Source organism: Agelaius tricolor, unplaced genomic scaffold, assembly GCF_023055355.1.
Source record: "Agelaius tricolor isolate 1412-34295 unplaced genomic scaffold, bAgeTri1.0.p SCAF_9, whole genome shotgun sequence".
Taxonomy (NCBI): Eukaryota; Metazoa; Chordata; class Aves; order Passeriformes; family Icteridae; genus Agelaius; species Agelaius tricolor.
In genome coordinates, this window is record NW_027269269.1 from 39,124,840 (window position 1) to 39,143,498 (window position 18,659).

The window sequence follows — 18,659 nt, forward strand, 5'->3', positions numbered from 1 at the left end:
TTGGGGACTGGCATGCAGTGATAGAGCATCTTATTTGGTGATGTTGATAACCAAATTCTATTCCTTCCATTTGGAAGGGGGAGTAGAAATGGTTCTTTTCACAATACCTGCAGTGGTAGTGCAGACTGTGCTCTAGGCAGGCACTGGTGTCTTAATTCCTGGAAATCACGTGAATTGGAAGGAATTTCAAATATGTTTTTGATTTAAGAAGGCTCTGCATTTATTTGGCATGGTATTATGTTACAAGTACCCTAAAATGTTTCTTCCATCGGTGTCCGCGGCTAACAGAAATCCGAAGGAGCTTTCCACAGATATTTAGAATGCCCTAAGCTGAAAGTATTTAAAATCAAAACAATTTTCATGCTTACAAAGAACTGAATTAATTATGGCCCACAGCAACTTAGACCTCTGTTTACGGTGAGGGAGACAGCAGAAAAATATTCTTAATGCCTTCAATGAAGGATGTGATATTTCCATCTTGTTGTGTTTGGTGTTGATTATATTCCTTTTGCAAAGTTCATTTAGTCATGGACATTTTCATGCTGCCAGATGCTGGCTGTTTGGGATCTTTGGGAGGATGGAGAAGGAGAGAGGTAGGAAAAAATAAAATATTGGTAACTTCTAAGGGGGAGGGATGGACATTTCAACTTTTGTCTCCATTCCTTCTCATCTTAGTCGTGACTATCAAAATAGTCATTTCTATTTCTGAAATCTCTGATTTTTTTTTTATTTTGATAGTCCAGTGTTCTGAAATTGGAAGAATTAAGACTGTAAATCTTTCTGAACTTCTTGGAGCGTTAAGACAAATCTATAATTAAGAAGTGCCAGGATATACAATGAGAAATGTCTGAATGCTGGGTTGGATGGAAATGTTATTTCGTGCAGTTACTGAAGGATCTTGAGGAAGTCCATAACCTTCCCTGTAGTGAAATGGAATCTGGATGCCAAATACAAGGGCCCAAGAACCTGTCAGGAAGCAGGCAGCCAAGGCTTCTGCCTGTGCCTCCTACAGCCTGAAAGCAGCAGAGCTCTCCAAAATATAACCTTTACAAGGCCATGTTGCTCAGGGCTCTGATATTCAAGCTTCTGTGAAATTGTTGTTGCTATTTATTCAAGCCTGAGGGTTTTGACCAAGTGCTCATACCAGCAGCCTTTTGTGCCTGATACAGATTAGTAAAAAGAGGGAAAATATGGAAGGGAAGGGTGACCAGATAGCTGGTTATGCCAACTACAGATTAAACTAACTTGGATATATTTTTTCCTGAGTGTTTCACTAGTGGTTTGTTATTTAGGTTGTTGGTGGACACTGCCTCTGAGTAAACATCCTACAATTCTGTTAATTAAAAAGAACCTCTGTATTCATTAATGTTGTAGACATTTATAAGCATAACTTCAGCTTAATTGTAGATGTTGCCCTTTGGCTTCATGAGCAGAATGAGGGAGAGAATGTACAACTGCTAATTCATCCTGAATGCTGCAGGCTTTTCTCTTGACTTCATCTCATAAACACTAAATTAGAAATGGGTATACTTAAGGTGAAGGCAGCAAGGACAGTTGTGAGTGTAGGAATCTTTGGTCTGAGAAATTACTTTTTTTTCCTGGAGTAAGTCGTATGAAGGGTATTTTGAAAACCATAGTATGCGGAAATGTGAAGAGGATTTTTTTTAATGATGAAAACACTACATGATCTCAATAAATTTGTCATATGTACTTTTCAAAGAAATAAGAGGAAGTATTTAAACATGTTGGACTCATTGCTAGGACCTAGGGGTGTGGAAAAAAGCATAAATGAACCAAAAAAGCAACTAGACAGTCCTCAGGGACATTTATGGGGTTGTTTTGCCTCTTGTAGCTCTTGGAAGATTTTTTGCTGTAATAATAATAGATGGTTGCTTTTTAATAGCCATAGACTGGTTACTTTTCTTTCTGTTTCCACTACTGCACACTCAAAGCATGAAATAGAATTCCAAATCAGTCATTTTACATCTCTAAAACATGATATTTACTTAAAAATTATGATACTTGAAAGCAAAATAAATGTTGGGTTTATCTTCTTTGTCTTTCTGATGTTACATCCCTCGAAGTTTGTATGATCTTTCTTAAAGCCATATCTTTCCTCTGGAGGCATTTCGATTCTGGAAAACTGAAATTCCTATGAACCTGGAAATGAGAGCATTACAAAACCCCACTAAGTTTCACAAGAAGGGACAAGACTTTTTCTGTGTTTCCTTGAAGGTTTGCCTGCTCACTCCTAATATAATGCTAAGTGGATTAAAAAACTTAACCTTTTGTAAAATAACTCAGAAAACCATCAGCAGAGTGGAAGTCTGGGCACTTCAGGCGTTAGACTGAGCCATGCATGGCCATGACCAGCACCAGTGGTGGTTTTCCTCAAGCTCCTTGGTGGTCCTGCCCTTCTCCTGCATCACCTGAGCTGCTCCTCAGGCAGTACCTGATCCTGCTGAGCTGCTGGAGGCTCCTGTCAGAGCTGGCAGAAAGCTGACAGCAACTCATCATACCTTCCAAAAGCCACTGGTTTCAATAATGCTGAGAACAGGAGGCAACCAGTCTGGGTTGAATTCTTTGGCAGTATAGGGATCAAGAGGGTATTTTTAAGGATGCCTGCCACCATTGGGAGCAGTTTTCCCCATAGTACCTGACTTAGCAATGGGTAGGGGTAGAAACAGAATAGTGTGACAAACTTTCAGGAGATTCTAAGATTTGAAAGCAAGACAGAGACTGAAGAAAGTACGTGGGAGGTAAAAGTGACAAAAGGCTGCACAGAGGGCCAAGACAATGATCTGTAAAAAGTTCTGAGGTGTCACTGATATTGTCACACGTTTTGGACACTGGAAGTGTTTGCTTTCTGATCCAAAACTTTTAAGTTAGTGAATTTACTTTATGGTACCTGAGGAGGGTGGGGCTGTGGGTTGTTTAGTTTAAGGTTTTCTTGTCTGGATGCAAAAATTGTGAAACCTCTGTGAACTCCTAATTTTTTTTTTTAGTTCTGCAACACATCACATGGTGCTAGCAATCCAAACAAACATGTCTGCCTGCCTCATTTCAGGAACAGTTGGGACAGAAATACAAGAAATGGTGTTTTAATTATTAGCAATGAGACTGGTGATTAAGAATGGCTTGATGGAGATATTTAACAGAAGCCACAGCTTAGTGAGTCTACGTGACAGATACTGACCTAATTTTTTGGCAACTAAGAGCCATAAACATCATCCTTGATGTATCAGACTCAGCATCTGGTAGGCTGTCTTATAACTTTTAAAAATTAATGCACAGAAGGATAAAGAACTGTACATCAGCATGTGTTTGTTTTCTGTCTAAATGCAAATGTTACATCCTCTCACAAGCCCATAAATATATTGTAGAACTTAAAAATAAAAGATCTTTCAACATTGATATGGTCATGGTGAAATCCCAGTGTTTCCTTGTTTGTGATATTACATGCTGTTTATTTAAAAAAAAAAAAATCTCTGAACATATATCAGATGTTCATGACTGTCTCCACCAGCCAAAATATCATTCTTTATTCAGATGAATAAGCAAGGCTTTAGATTCATTAATATCATCTTTTTAATGTTGCACTGAAAAGGGCATCATGTCTGTGGTTGAAAATGTGATAACTTCAGGGAATTTGTGACCATCGTTGCTTTGTCATTCTAAAGACATTGATTTTTTTATTTATATTAATATACAGCACAAGCTTTGTGGCTCATTGGTTTGAGTACTGCATGCTTATATAGAAACAACAAAATGCCAGACTGTAGATGAATTCAAGCTTTTGGGCACACTTAAGCAAGCACGGGGCATCTCAAGACTGTTTGAGCAGTCTGAATGTCAGGGATCTTGCTCAGAGTACCTTTCATGAAAATCCAAAATTTTGCACAGAAAGTCTTGTTTGCTGATCCAGTATCAGCAGAGTCAGTTTGTATCTTAAATACAAACATTTGGAGATGTAGGTAGTAGCTCTGTTATTTCTGTGGCAGCAACACCTATTAAAGGGAAAATTGACTGCAATCTATTCTTTTGAGAATATGTGCACTGCTGAATGTCCCCTTTCTCTTTCCTTCCCTCTCTACCCTGTGCTCCCGCCCCCTGGATTTTGGAGATCCTAAGGGTAGGCAGTGTGAAAATATAAAATGCATAGCTGCTCTGTGCAGTGAAAAGCTTGCAGCTACTCCTAAAGATTTGTTCTTCCTGTTTGCTACTTAAAAAAAAAAAAAAAAAAAAATCATGAAAAATCACACAGGGCTGTTCCCATGCAATAATTCAGCAATGCTGCAAGCAGTTAGCATGTTGGAGCTTGCATTTTAGTTGGAAATGTGAAGTAAAGCCTTAAGAAAAGGCAGTGCAAAGTCCTGAGCAGTGGCACAGTGCAGAGCAGGAAATCTCCAGCACACAATAGAGATTAAATGCTCCCTGTGCATAGTGTATTCTGCTCAGCCCTCTGCGCTCCGAGCTGGGACCGTGGCAGTCGTTATCTCCAGCAGGTTCCTTGGTGATTTTCAAGCCCTGCACTACCTACCCAAGTGGCAGTGACACCAGCTTTCACTGAAGCCTTATTACTCTTAAAAGAGCAATTTGGTTGGTTGCACAGCTATTAGGATCAGACAGTCAGGCTTAAAGCTGTCAGTACAACTGCTTCTCATCTTTTTTCACAATCCTGACATCTTTTCTCTTTTCTGCTGGACACAAGCATTACTGTATTTATCATTTTCAATCAAGCTCACGCTGCAAGCTGAGGAATATATTCCCACAGAAACCCAAGTGAGGAGCAGAAATTATTTTATAGCTGCTGTAGTAGCAGCGGTGCTGGCTGCATGTTGTGTGGGAGAAATCGGATCAGTGAGAAATGTGGCTTTCCTCAGGGCTACATCATTGAAAAATTACTTCAACGTCTGAGAGGAGCAAAGCTGCTCCTTGCTCTAATTTTTCAATGATTAATCACTCTTCCCTAAGTAAATACATAGTGGGGGAGAAGATGTGAGATTTTTTTAATTTTTTTTTTTTTTTTATATTTTTTTAAAATAACTTGTGGAAATGTTCTTGTCATTGAAAAAGGGGAAAATCACTATGCTTGAACTTCTTTTCATTTTGATGTTGCTCTTCTCTGGACCAACCCTGAGCAAGCTTAGCAGGACCAAAGGCAAACACTGGAAGGGGGGTAAGTGGAAAGGAAAAGTTTTGTGATGGATGTTTGGGTAAGGTACTGAAAAGCTGTATTAAAAGTAATCTAAGGAGAATACCTGTGCTATTTTAAGTGACTCAGATTTCAGGTTGCTGTGTGGGCTTGCAGTAGGATGCTAAAAAGAGAGCATGGAGTTTAATTTGTTTTCTTGTTAGTTTGCTTGGCTGGCTCTGTGTAAGGTATGTATTCCTTGCAGGAATTTTGCTTTGCATTGTACCATTAGCAGAATAATGTTTGGGGCCTTGATACAAGTAAATGCATGCCATTTAAAAATTTAGTGCTTTTTTGGATTGTGAAAATTCAGATTGTTCTTTTCATTATGGAGCCTCTGGGACTCTTGTGGCTTTATTGGAAGTGATGTTGCCCCTGTCTTAGGGGGCTACAGTGTTGGAGAAGGAGAGAAAGCAAGCAAGAAGCCTATTTTGAGTGCAGAATTGTTAGTATATGTGGTAAAAATGACTAGACAGACATTTTTTTTTTTAGAATACATGGATGTTGTGAAATGCAGTGCCAGCAGCACTAATTGGCTGACTGGCTATGTCAGTGTTGATGTGTTAATAAAGACAAATTGCATTAACTTTATCGAAAAAAAAATGCTATGTTGAGAAAACACTTATGATTTTTGAAGGCAGCAATCCATTTTCCTCTTCTGTTGAAAACTGCTGGGAAGATTTACCCTGTGTGTGCTGTGAGCAGTTCACTAAATGTGCCTTTTCATAAAGTTCACTTTGTTTTGCTTCCTTGCATGACATTTGTTTATGGAAAGCACAGGTTATTGAGGTCTCATAATCTAATATAGCTCACTGAGCATAAATGGTATCTCATAAATATTTGGACTGAGGGACTGTGGATTGTAGATAGTTTGATATTTTCTCCCTGGTTGTTTCTTGGTATTGCTGATTGGAGGCACCCCCAGGATTTTTTTTACTTTTTTTTTTTTCTCCCCTTACAAGTGTTGCCACAGCATGGTGTGTTTATCACAGCTTTAATAGCACTTCCAGTTTTTTCTCTGCTGTCAGTATTGTGATCTGAGGTTAAAGAGTAGCATCAACATTAAAAAGAAGTTTTAATAATTTATCACAACATCTCAGCAGGAGACTCCTCCCTCCCCCCTCGACATTTCCTTTTGTTGCATTTAATCTTCCACCTACTGCACCTTCAAGGGAAAAGTTGCAGCGCACGCTTAACCTGGATTGTTAATGCAGCACATATATCTGAAAATGATTTCCTGGTCCTGTAAATCACATTATCACATGTATCTCACAGTGCTGCTGCTGGGTATCCTCGTTGCAAATTACAAGCTGTTATTTACTCTGGGCAGCATGACCTCTTCTCAGAGGTATGTGACTTAGGAATATATGTCACTGTCAAGTTCCTGGGATTTAAGAAATGCTGTTAACTTTTTTTCCTTTTTCTCCCATTTTCAATTAAATCTGGTAAATGAGGGCTGGATTGCTTTGGTCTCTTACCTACTCTCAGGCAGAGGCAAAGAGCTGAATTTTTATCATGGGTAGAAAATAACCTATGAGCCTGACTGCAGAAAATATCTTAATATGGGCTTTTGCTGTTCTGAGAAGTGTTTTTTTGCAGCTGAAACAAAACATGAGGGAGATACCTGTTTCAAGGAGGCTAGGAAGCAATTTGTCTTGTTTGCTTGGAGCTCTGAATCAGCAAAAACCTCAGCATCCCTGCTGTCCAGTGGTTTGCTTCATGTGTGATATTCCTGTGAGTGCTGTGTGACTTGGAGAGGATGCCTGCTTTCTCAGGAGAGCTGCAAGTTCAGGATCTGTCAGAACACAGTTGTTGTCATGTAGTCTGAGTGTTTCTGACCTCCAAAACAGAATGTGTGCACCTCCCCTTCCCATTAACCATTAAGTATCAGCTTTTGCTCATATCTCAGTGGTGTGAGTTGTTTTTGTTGGAGTGCACATGGAATTCAGGGTGTTGCTTGGTGAGAGGTCAGCATGCAGACTTCTCCACTGCAGCCCACTGGGAAGCCCATCCCAAAATGACAACAGAGGTTTCTTATATTCTTATTTTTCTGAGATTCCAGACAGCCAGAGATCTGGATACCAACTTCCAGCTCTGTTGTTCAGAGGGGAAGGGTGAAGCTGGATGTGTGCAGCTGGAATGATTTTGGATGACTCACATTGTATATGCTCTCACTGTATTCCATGTGCTGAAGTGAGCTGCATGATGGGTTGACACAGCCGATTTAGACCATCCTCTAGTTCTTCTATACCACATTTGGTTTCAAAAGTGCTGCAAAGTATGGACATCTTTGGAAAGTGTTGGTATCTGTGTGGGCTTTGTGTCTGTGTAGGTCCTGCTCATGATCAGTACAAGTTTATGAATCTGGAAAATTTTCTGGTAGAATCAATAAAAACTTCATTGCTGAAGTTACAAGCTCTGAGAAGATATTTTCTATGGTCCTTCTGTATAATTCTGTATTTTTGACAAAACCAGCTATTTTCAACTGGTATTTTTCTCCTTGGAATTCACTGAAACCAAGGAAAATGGTCACCCACATACAACTAAAAGAATGGAATTATGGCTAGAAAACTGCTCCTGATTTAGTTGCAAGGTTGGGTGTCAGGGAGGGAAATGAGTCCTGTATGTGGGTCCAGAGAAACATAAAGATACCATTTTCTTTTCTAGCTGTTTTTAAGTCTGCATGCCAGAAAACCTTTCAGAATGATTCATTGGAATGCAGTTTCTAAATGTGCTTTAAACTGGGATTTATAAACTAATGATCAAGATAAACTGGAGTCTAAAAGCAGAACCTGGAAGTACAAATCAACTGGAATTTCTTCTTCCCTTTAAGCTGAAATAACACCCCATGGCTCAAGTTGAAGAAGGATTTATAATAGGAAGACCAAAATACTAAGAAAAGAAAAAGAAGATTAAGTATTGTTTTGTGTTTATCTTAAATCAGGAAGCAGATTTGAGGTGTTGCTAATGCCTACCCCCTTCTGAATTCTTCTGTTGAATTTCTTCAATTTCTTCCCTTTGCCAGAGATCTTGGTCATATGTAAGGGGGAAGGTTTGAGTGTGGATATGCTTTGTGCCTGTCCAGTGGCATCTGGGAGAATTTGTAGACTGGGAAGTAAGCTGCCCATTTATTTCTAACTGTGTGAAAAGCTGTGTGACAGAACTGTTCAGAGAGAGAGGGTGACACCATTAGGACAGCCACCACTCCTGGAGGACATAAACCCCTCACTCATCCTGGAAACAACTCAGGCATTGCCCAGGGGAGGAAGCTGTGCCCATTCAGGCTGCTGGGCAGCTTTGAGGAGTCTGACTCTGTGCATGGTGGTCTCTGAAAGAGGAGCTGGTCCTTTTGCCACCCCAGATGATGGGTGGCAGACTGAGCCACTCTGGGATGGTCCTTGGGGTGAGCTGAGCCTCAGCAGGGGCACAGAGAGACTCTGTGCACACCCCCAGGGTGCCCTGGCACGAAAGTCATCTGTCAACAGCGCTAGCAACACCTCCCAAGTGCAGAGAAGACCTTCAGGACTGGAGAGAAGAGTTGGAGATGAAAAGACTTCAGAGGGAAAGGTGCAGACCTAGGGCTGGGAAATCCAGGTTAAAGAATGCCTTCTTCCCAAAGCCTCTTTTATTCCCATCTCTTTTGTGCTTCGCTGAAAGAATTTCCATTTTTAGAACTCAGAGTGACTTGATTTACTTATGATAAAACTGTAGAAGTAAAAATAAAATGCAGCCACAGGGCATCACCCCAGAGAACTATATGAGGGTGGTGCCTGTCCTTACTGTCTATGGGGAAGTGAAGCAATAATCTCTTTAATGACTAAATCAAAGTTTATTATGCAAGTGATCCAGCCTTATATTTCAGTTCCAATTTCAGCTCTACTGCAGTTTAATCATTTTTATAGCAAAAGGTACCAGTGTTAGAAATCTTAAGTGTCTCTGGCAAGGCATTGCTGGTGGGGGGGATACGAAGCTGTGTGCCTCAGATTCAGTCTCCCTATAGATTGATCAGCACATGCATTATTTAGGGTGCATGTAGTACAGCAACACTAGTTTAAATGTTAAATAAATGAAAGTAGATAGGAGGCATTTACATGGAGCCAGGTAGCCTGGATTTCAGTGTAATTGTGAGGCATGAGGGGTCTGGTTGGATGTGGAGCTTTTGATGTGGTGGTTGAGTTGCAGCACTTGTAGAGCACAGCCAGCTGTGCTGGGATGATTCACTGTTTACTTTATGTGATTTTAAGCATAACACTTCATATAGTTTGCCATTTATCTAATTGAAGTAATTTATTTTATGTAATTTCAAGGATAAACTGCATGAATTATTTTTTAATATCTTACCATGATGTATGACTAACATTATTTCTTAAATATTGAGAGATTAAGCATGCTTCTGTGCTCTTTCACATTGGAAGAGTTTATGAAATGCTGACCAAAAGTTTCAGGCTCAGGGTCCTAAAAGTATTTCCCTATGTTTCACAGAAGCAACCTGATTTTGGGTAGTAAGAAATTCACAATTTTTTTAACTTCAGAGGAATCTTGATATATTTGAAGAGGTGGCTTGTGCATAGCTAAGGATCTAAAGGTCTAATTTTAGAAACTGAGTACTGTAAGTGTGGATCTGCAGTTTTAGTTTGACTGTAAGTATATAAAGCATATGACTACACACAGTATGTGATCTGATGTACCAAAGGACGTTCTAATAGTTTTGCTTTCAAAATTCCTAAAAGGGGAAAGAGTATTTATTTGGATGCAGAGTGGCTGTGAAACTAACTGGGTTTTATTTAGTCTTCTATTTTCTCTGAAGTCTGGATTTGATCCTTATCCCATGAAACAAAGACATTTTTTGCACCTTCTTTTACACCACTTTATTCAGAGTAAAATCTGAATTTAGAGGATCTCTGGGGATGCTTGAAGCTTCCTGCACGTATTTTGTTGGAATAAATGGAATATATATTTATCTGTTTTTTCATCTCTTTGAAGACATTTGAAATACTTCATAGAAGTTTGGCAACCTGTATTTAGTCTCATACAGGCAGAGGCAATGGAGGTGGGACCAATGGAAAACTGAGCTTGTGAGAGTTTTCTTCTCAGCTGCAAGGGAGGGAAAATGCTGTGGCTTTTTCAGTCACAAGGGGAATAATGCGGGGGAAGTGTAACATCTACTTTAGAGCAGTGCTGTGACAAAACTAAACAGCAGCAAATAAAACAGAGACTGGGAGAGTGTTTCCAGCTACCATTGAGAAGGGGTTGCAGATGGAGTCAGCCTGAGCCAGGTTTTCGGTCTCCAGCTTCCAAGAGCCCTGTCTGCAGGATCTCCCTCTGACTCTTCCACTGGTGCCAGTGCTCCTGCACATCTGCTGGGTGCTCAGGGAGCCCATCCAGGTAGGAATTGGCCAGATAAGAGAGGATGGCATTCCTTTAGCTGATGGCATTCCTTTAGCTGATGGCATCCCTTCCTTTGCACACTCTCAGGTCACAGGGGAGCTCGGTATAGAAGGGAGCTATGGCCATAAGAGAAGAGAATGTGATCATGGCTGGATTTAGCGTAGGTCAAGTTGACACATAGCTTCACCCTGCAGCTCCAGACTATCCAGGGAAAAAAAAAATAATAATAAGGTGGCACCTTCCTTTGAATCCTATGTCCACATCCTGTGCTTGGAGTATTGCTTGAAGTGTTTGCTATCATATTAAAAAGTATGTTGATCAAACAGTTATAAACCAGAAGGAATATTTAAATAACACTTCACCCACCACGTGTACAGGTTCCTCTCCTTTGGTTATTTGCAATTTTATTTTTTTTTCTGTGTTGAACAGATTTTGGAACAACCATAAAGCATCACTGACATCAGAAAACCAGCAAGCACAAGCATACTCTCTTTACTTTTGTCCACAAATAAAATGAATGTGTGTAGATTGCCTTTAGGTGTTGAAAGAGCACAGATCAGATGTGCACTTTGAAACTGATGAATAAGCTTAAACACATACCAGAATGGCTGAAAAAATGTTATTTTGGCTTCCCCTTTCTACAAATTTTCAAAGAAAATATTGTTCATCAGTTAAACACTATTGATTTTTTACTTCAAAGCATGATCTAAGGAATACTCAGAGTACATTACTTCTTTCAAGAGCCATTACTAAATAATCTCAGGAAAACTTCTTTCCTTAGTATATTCAAAACTTGGGGGGGCAGGGATGTATGATGCTTTTGCAGATTAGTTAGTTTTGGTAAATGTTGCTTGAACCACCAATAAAGTAAAGCTCTTGTTTTAGAGCTTCTGTTCAATAGTGAGAGTATCTTCAAAAGAAATTACTCTTTCAGTCCTTTGTATTTGAATCCTCAAGTCTTGTTCTTGGCTGAATTGTGTTATTTTAGCTCTCATCCTAGCACTGATTTCATCCTATTAGGTTTGAAACTGCATCAGCCTCACTAGCTAAATAGTAGAACAGCTTCATGGTTGCAGAACTGTATTGCCCAGAGAAGTGAAGTGTTAAAATTTTTTTTTTTCTAAGGTTTTCTGTCAAAATCAGTGTTTTTCCATTACTGTGTCTCTTTGCATGAGCAAACTTAAAATAATGGAAAAAACAAGAGAGAGACAAAATCCAGTTTTGTTTCCAGAGATGCTGATCACTCAGCAGAAGCTCCCAGTGACAAGGACTCTCAGCCCTCACAAAAATCACTGTTGATATGCCTAAGTGTAGCCTTCCTCTTTACTCTGGGCTCCTTCATCCTCTGAATACCAGCACCCCTCACAGCCTTCCTGTTTCCTTTCAGCCTTAGGTATAACCCTGTGCTTTCCACACTCGCATAATTTGTGGGGAGACATCACCAGGGCAATTGCTGCTGTGGTTGCAGGCATGGACAGGTCTATGGTGGTGCAAATGAGAAGAAAAGTCTTCACTGCCTTTCCTATGGGGGAGGCTGGATAAGTGTTCTCCTAAACACTGCTGATTGCTTTAGTTAACAATTAACTTTCTACCTGCTGGACTTTGTGTGTTCATTAAAAATGCAATGGAGGATTTTGGAAAGTTTAGAGGGAGAAAAGTCACAGATTTACCACCCTGCTTGAGATTAGTGCCTCTGGTTTGGTAGTTTAACCTAGTTTGTAGGTCCATTGGACTGACACTGGAAAAACAGAAAAAAGGGATTCTTAGCTATGTAAATACGAGTAAAGAAGCAAATGGTTTATCTACTGGTTAGAACCTTTTTGGGAGAAGAAATGGAAATTTATGCCAAGTTTGATATAGGAAAATAGAAATGAGAAACCCCCCCCCAAACATTTTCTGAAAGAGAAAATGGTTTTGAGAGATATTGAAGGATTTTACTCTGTTTACTTATAGAAAATTTGGGAGACAACTTTCATGCTGTTTGATCACGTCGCTACCTTTCTTCTCCCATGAAGGTTAACGTTCCTTAGAAATTTTAGAGAAAGATGCTGCAGGACTGGATGACTGAAAACCTGTGGCAGACACTCCCAAATAAAAATAATATCAAGCCTTAGGTTGTGTATTTCAAAAAGCATTTTTTACTTACATTTTTAAGTCTTACTGACATATTGAAAGTTTGAATTACATGATCATCATTTTACTATCATTAGTGCTTACTTTAAGAAACCACAGATAGAGTTCTTAATTTATCTCCAGAAAAGAGGCAGGGAGAGCCTGTTTTTCACTCACTATGTTCAGCATTTCTCTGCAAAGCATTGGAGATACCAAATCTGCTACTTCTGGCATAAAATATTAGCATATTACACAGAAGATAGCCCTTGAGGGATGCCCCTGGTTAAGTGTCTTCTGCCAATATAAGATTGTGTCTATTTTCCTGTACTTGCTTGAGAAGAACGGTAGTGTTGTTCTGTATATCAGGGTGTGTCTGGAGCATCTGGAATGTGCTCAGCATCTTTCTTATGGGCAGGAGGAATTTCACTCAAATTTCTAGAATTATACCATTTCAAATGAGAGGAGAATCTGCTTTTTTCAGTCTCAGCTGGGTATCATCTATTTGATAATCCACCCTGGCAGTTCTTACTGAGTAGTCCTTGTCTAGAAACAAATCAAATCAGTTGGGGAAGAACTGATCTGCAGATGAGAGCATGGCAAAGTCCTCAGGATGGCGAGGACAGAAGAAAAATCGTGACACTGATGTAGTTCCCACTAGTAATGATGATTCCATGCTGCTGGTGATTGTGGTAAAGCTTGAGAATTTGTCTACAGTCTGTATTTGCTATCCATCATGCTGCAAGGGGTCTGGCTGAGCTATTTGTTATCTTCCTGATTATCCATGGACTTGAGATAGATTTGTTCAGTAAGAGAACGTGTTTTAATGAATTTCTGTTGCTTTGATGTCAAGAATCTCTTAATTCAATAATTTTCAATTTATGTATAAATTTCAATACAACTTAGATTAATAATACATGTTTAATAACAAAAAGAACAGACGCGTACTTAAAATAGTTTAAGGTTACAGAGCATGGTGAAGGATAAAAAGTTCATTAAAAATCTGGACAAAAATTGGTTTTCAACTTTGCAATTTTGGGTTTTTTTCCCACTGCTAGACTTTTTGGCTTTAAAAAGTGACAGTCTTGAAATCTGGGTAATGTTCTAGCTGTTGGTAGTCACTGTGGGAAAAAAAAGAAGAATGACTCTATGCTTTGCTGAATTTTTATTTTTATTTTTAAAGTTGCAATCCTCTGCTTTTGAAGCGTTGAAGATAGCAGAAGGGAAATAGGAGGAGAGCTGAAGAAATAGCTTTTTTTTAATCAAGTCCTTCATGCTGTTGAATATTGTTTTGAAGGAAAAATACATTTTAAAGACCAGGACTGTGGGAGTCTAAGAATGGAATTGCAGTAGAGTTGTGACGGAACTTCTCTAAAGTTGGTGGTGGAGCCTCCTGGTGCAGAGACAGACATACCATGGAAAAGACAGAATTTTTGGTACTCTGAGGAAGAATCCTCATGGATAATAATGACAAAAAACTGAATTTCAATCTCTCAGTCTTTTAGGAGGAACATCTACTGTTTCCGCTTCCTTTTATTATTTTTTTTTCCTTGTTAACTTATTAATGCATTGGCTCTGTTACCGTGAGGAGAGTAAATTCTCTATTTAATATGGTTTCACTTCACTCTTTTTAAAGGACATATTTTAAAATCCAAGATTTATAGAACATCACTCTTTGAGCTGTCTTAAGAACTCATTCTGCATTACTGCTCCTGGGCACCAATACATGTGGGTTGGTTAAGTTGTTTTTCAGCTCCTTTGATCTTCACATTCAGTACACACTTTTTTCTGCTTGTCAATTGTTTTCTAATTTTTTGAAGACCTTTTACACATGATTATCTACAGAGCTTATTTATCAGAGAGTTATTAATTTCTTTCAATCAGTTTAATAGATTTTTCACTGTATTTAAATAGAAAAACTACTAATAAGAAATGTTACCTTGAATTATTCCTATAGAGAGAGAATTAACAGATCATGAGGAACATGTAGATATGTTTTTGTTCCTGATAATATGCTTTTGCTTAATTTATCTTCTTGGGGAAATATGGCTCAGTATGAGCTATATTCTTGGGAAAATATGGCTCTTTACTCATTTCCTTTCTGGTGCCCTTTGATGGTATATTATTGCTCTTTAAGCTCAAAAGAACACAGTAATTGGTACGAGTTTTTGTACCATTCAGATTGCAGAAGATGCATTGTACTTTATGAATTCTATGACACTTATAGCTGCTTCAAAAACTTGCTTAAAGCCTAATTTAAACAAGATCTATGTTACAAAAGCTTGCATGTGCTCTCAAAAAGTGCACCTCATGTAGAGAAAGTGAGATGTGTTGAGAACACAGGATAATGTAATGTATTATGCATGTAAATTTGCTTGATCTATATTGGTCTTTTCAATTCCCTTTCCAAACAAAGAACATGGTAATTTCATTTTACAGATAATGTAGTTTGAGGCCCTAAATCAGTTTAGCAGTACACATTTTTGATTCATGGCAAGGGCAGTCGCTAGCTCTGAATGTATCTGTTCATAATCTCCCCAGCAGAAATTCAGCAGTGACTGATTTGTTTAGTGGCACTCACATTGTCTTTGCACATTGGGAGAAATCACCAGATGAGCTCTGTGATTCATCGATCACCACAATACCTATGGACAGTCACCACAGGGGGAAATTTTCCTATGCATTCTGAAAGGAAAAGAATTTGAAGAATTCCTTACTGGCTTTCTGTGACCACTGTCTTCCACAGATGTGATTTGGGGTTACGTTATTTAATTATAGGTCTATTATTTTTTATTTGGGCATGTGCTCTTGCATCCTATTCTGTTGAGTTCCAGTTTTGCATTATGGTATAAACAATGGCTGGAAGCAAAAACCTTTCTATCAAGATTCCTGATTTATTCCTTCATTCCCCTGTAAGTTGAGCATAGATGGAAGGCCAGTTTGAAGAGTGATCCTTTTTTTGCTGCTTGGTCTACAGGATGAATACACACCAGACAACACAACTTCTAATAAGCCACTTGTCATCCTTCTGTAAATTATCCTGTTAGTTTTCAAAACCCCTCTAGACACAGGCTTTTGTAACAGCATTAAATGGGCAGCAAGTTCTGTCATTTAACTTGCACAAAATGCAAAGGAAGTGCCATTTGTATTGATTGCTATAGATTTTTGTCTTGTCTAATGGGACTTATATTTTTTCTATGAACTTGTGTTGGGAAAAAAAAAGTGAAAACAAATAATGGCCAGACATAGATAACATATTTTAAGTATAGAAATAACTCAAACCTTTCAATTTCTCGTGCATGCCATGGCATCCCTGGTTTCTAAGGCATCCAATCCCATCTGTCTTTTTGCCAAGACAGAGATGCAAAAGAGCACTGGAAGCAGCCTCCTTTCACTTTGCATTAAAGCAGACAGACCAGCACTCAGCTTTGTGCATTTTGAGCTCACTGCAATAAAAGTTTTAAGAGATAAGAAGCTTTTTCTATTTCAGGGTTGCCATTAGCCTGAATAATATATAAACATGGGAAAAGGTCTGAAGTCCTTTTGAGGCTCACAGTATAGCTTCAATTAAATTATACATCATTATCACAGCTGCCAAGCCTGGTGTGGGATTTTAGCCCCCTATCTCACTAAGTGTTCTATGGAGCTGCCTTGTCCAATTCTTTTGTCTTCCTTTTCTTAAGCAGTAAGAGCACTCCTTGAAAAACCAGGCTTAAGGAATAAAGTGGAGGACGAGGTTTGGTTAATCAAGAAAGAACATGGAGATGTCAACAGTCAAGCACCAAGGGAGGAAGGAGGTCAACTCTCTAGCCTTAAAAACCACTGGGGAGAAATCAAACACTATTAAGTCATGACACGTTATGTTCCTTTTGAACCAGGGCTGTGTGTACTCCCTCTGTCTGCTGAGAGGTTGGCAGAGCAGCTCCGAGCTGCTCATGAAACCCCTTGTGAAAGCTGAATTGCTGGGGATATCCACTGGGGATGCTTTCAGCCCACAAAGCTGGCAGTGACAGTGAAACACAACCTAAACGGATCCATTTTTTGTCTCTCTGTCCATTTATGGTTCTTTCAGGCTTCACATCCCAAAATTTTCATGGTGGCTTGTCATATTGCAGATGAGTGTTTTTTGGATCTCAACATGATACAGAATTATTCAGCCTTCATAATAGGTGTCAGCTAGTTAGTACTTTGTGTTGGCTTTGGCATAAATCTAGGATATACAGAACTATTATCACATACTTGGGAAAATCATAATGGCTTGCCTTTCTTATTTATTCCTATAATATCCTTTAAAAGTGTTAGAAGTGTTTTGACTAATTACACTACCCACACCACTAATGCCACTGCACTTGCCGCTGATTTTATCAGTTTTCTTGTCTTCTTTGTACAAGTACAACATGAATAAATATTTGGCTTGAGTAGCCATACATGAAAGACTGAAATCAAGGTGGCATCACAGAGTTTTGTGTGTAGAATACTTATTTAGGATTATACCATACCATTGATTTTTTGCACTGAACAGGCTATTGATTTCAGTGGATGCTTAATGTGCAGATCAATGACACATTATAGGGCTTAAATAGTAACATTTGATACTTAAAAATAAATGAGACAGAGGTATCACTGACTTTCAAGCAAGACTAAAAAATATCTGGTAAGAATGTCAACTTCCTTAAAACTTCAGACAGAATGCTTAGTTAGGGAGAAGCATCAGGTAAAGAATGTGTGAAGAATTGTGTTTAAAATGTAAAATTGAGGATTTGTTAGGAAACATGTGAGTTGAAAACTGTGTGCAGTAGGTTTCACCACAGCCCTGGTACTCACCTGGCAGAGCTTTGCTTGTTTACTCACAGCCCTGGGCAGCCTGTGCTGGTGCTGCATGTCCTGCCCAGTTTCCCTCAGATGTGTTCTCTGTCTGATACAGCAGCAGTTTGCAGAGTAGCAAAATAGAATTTAGCGTTCACTGGTGAGAAATCAGACCATGTAGCTCATTATCCCAGTGATCTGAACTTATGGGATGCAGCTGGAAATCCCTTAAGACAGTTTACACCAAACTTTGTGTGAACTGCATGCTTTCCAGTCCTGTTTGAGAGACAAGAAGAAATGTTTGAGTAGGAAATGCGCTACAGATTTTTGGAAATCTAATAAACAACAAGACTCTTAACTTCTTAATCCTCCACTCAGCACAATTTGTTCTGACACAGGTTTCTTAAAAATTGGCTGAAATCCATGTTCTTAAATTTGCATTTTCAGCACTTGGGGCATTTTTCTGAAGCATGGCTTGTCACTTATACCTCTAGAAAGGCATTGAGATGGAGGATGAAGTGCTCATTTTTGGTGGTTTACACTGTTTGATTAATCCTCACACTGGAAAAGGAACTTTTTTTTAATATTAGCTATGCATTAGCACAGACCTTAGATATAAATGCAGAAGCTTTAAGCCTGTGCAAGCTGTCAGACCAAATATGTAATGAGTTAATTTTTTGCTGTTCTGTGGTAGAATTATTTTCTAGGCATTTCTGCTGATATTGAAAGAGAAAAGTAGACACACCTTCCTCAATCGGTTCTTCAAAATGAGTTAAAAAAATCTGTTCTTCAGCATGTAACATATGCCCTTTAAAACTGCTACTGTGCTGCTGCCTGCTCTTATCAGTATGGGCCATAAATTTTGCATGGATATAGAGAGAATTGCAGCTTGAGGACTTGAGATAGTTAGCAAGATGCTGCTAAAGTATACAGACAAAGTACACTGGCAAATGGGTCTTTGTAGACAGGCATCATTACCAAGATCCATGTGTGCAGAACTGTGCCAGCCTGAGGAGCATTAAAGGCCAGTGCTCACAGGAACCTAATTTTGGGTGAATGGAGTCCTTAGATTCATTGTGATATCACACATAAATGAAAATACCAAATGTCACTGACTTGTCAGTGAAAAAGGAGCCTAGGCTTTGTAACAAATGGATCAGTG

General features: G+C 39.0%; 1 protein-coding gene across 13 annotated transcripts in view; it reads left to right on the forward strand.

The window, feature by feature from the left end:
* The window catches only part of ROBO2 (roundabout guidance receptor 2), a 1,036,281-nt gene that overhangs the window by 159,962 nt on the left and 857,660 nt on the right, over positions 1–18,659 (forward strand). For 3 of the 13 annotated variants that reach the window (XM_071433688.1, XM_071433696.1, XM_071433689.1), the window contains exon 1: positions 4,384–5,179. The exons of 3 other annotated variants lie outside the window; for them this stretch is intronic. In XM_071433688.1, coding sequence (XP_071289789.1) covers positions 5,056–5,179 — 124 coding nt within the window. In that variant the 5' untranslated portion in view covers positions 4,384–5,055. Of the gene's footprint in view, positions 1–4,378; positions 5,180–18,659 lie in introns of those variants that run through there. 7 more of the 13 variants (XM_071433683.1, XM_071433694.1, XM_071433692.1 and 4 more) reach the window with 6 other exon arrangements.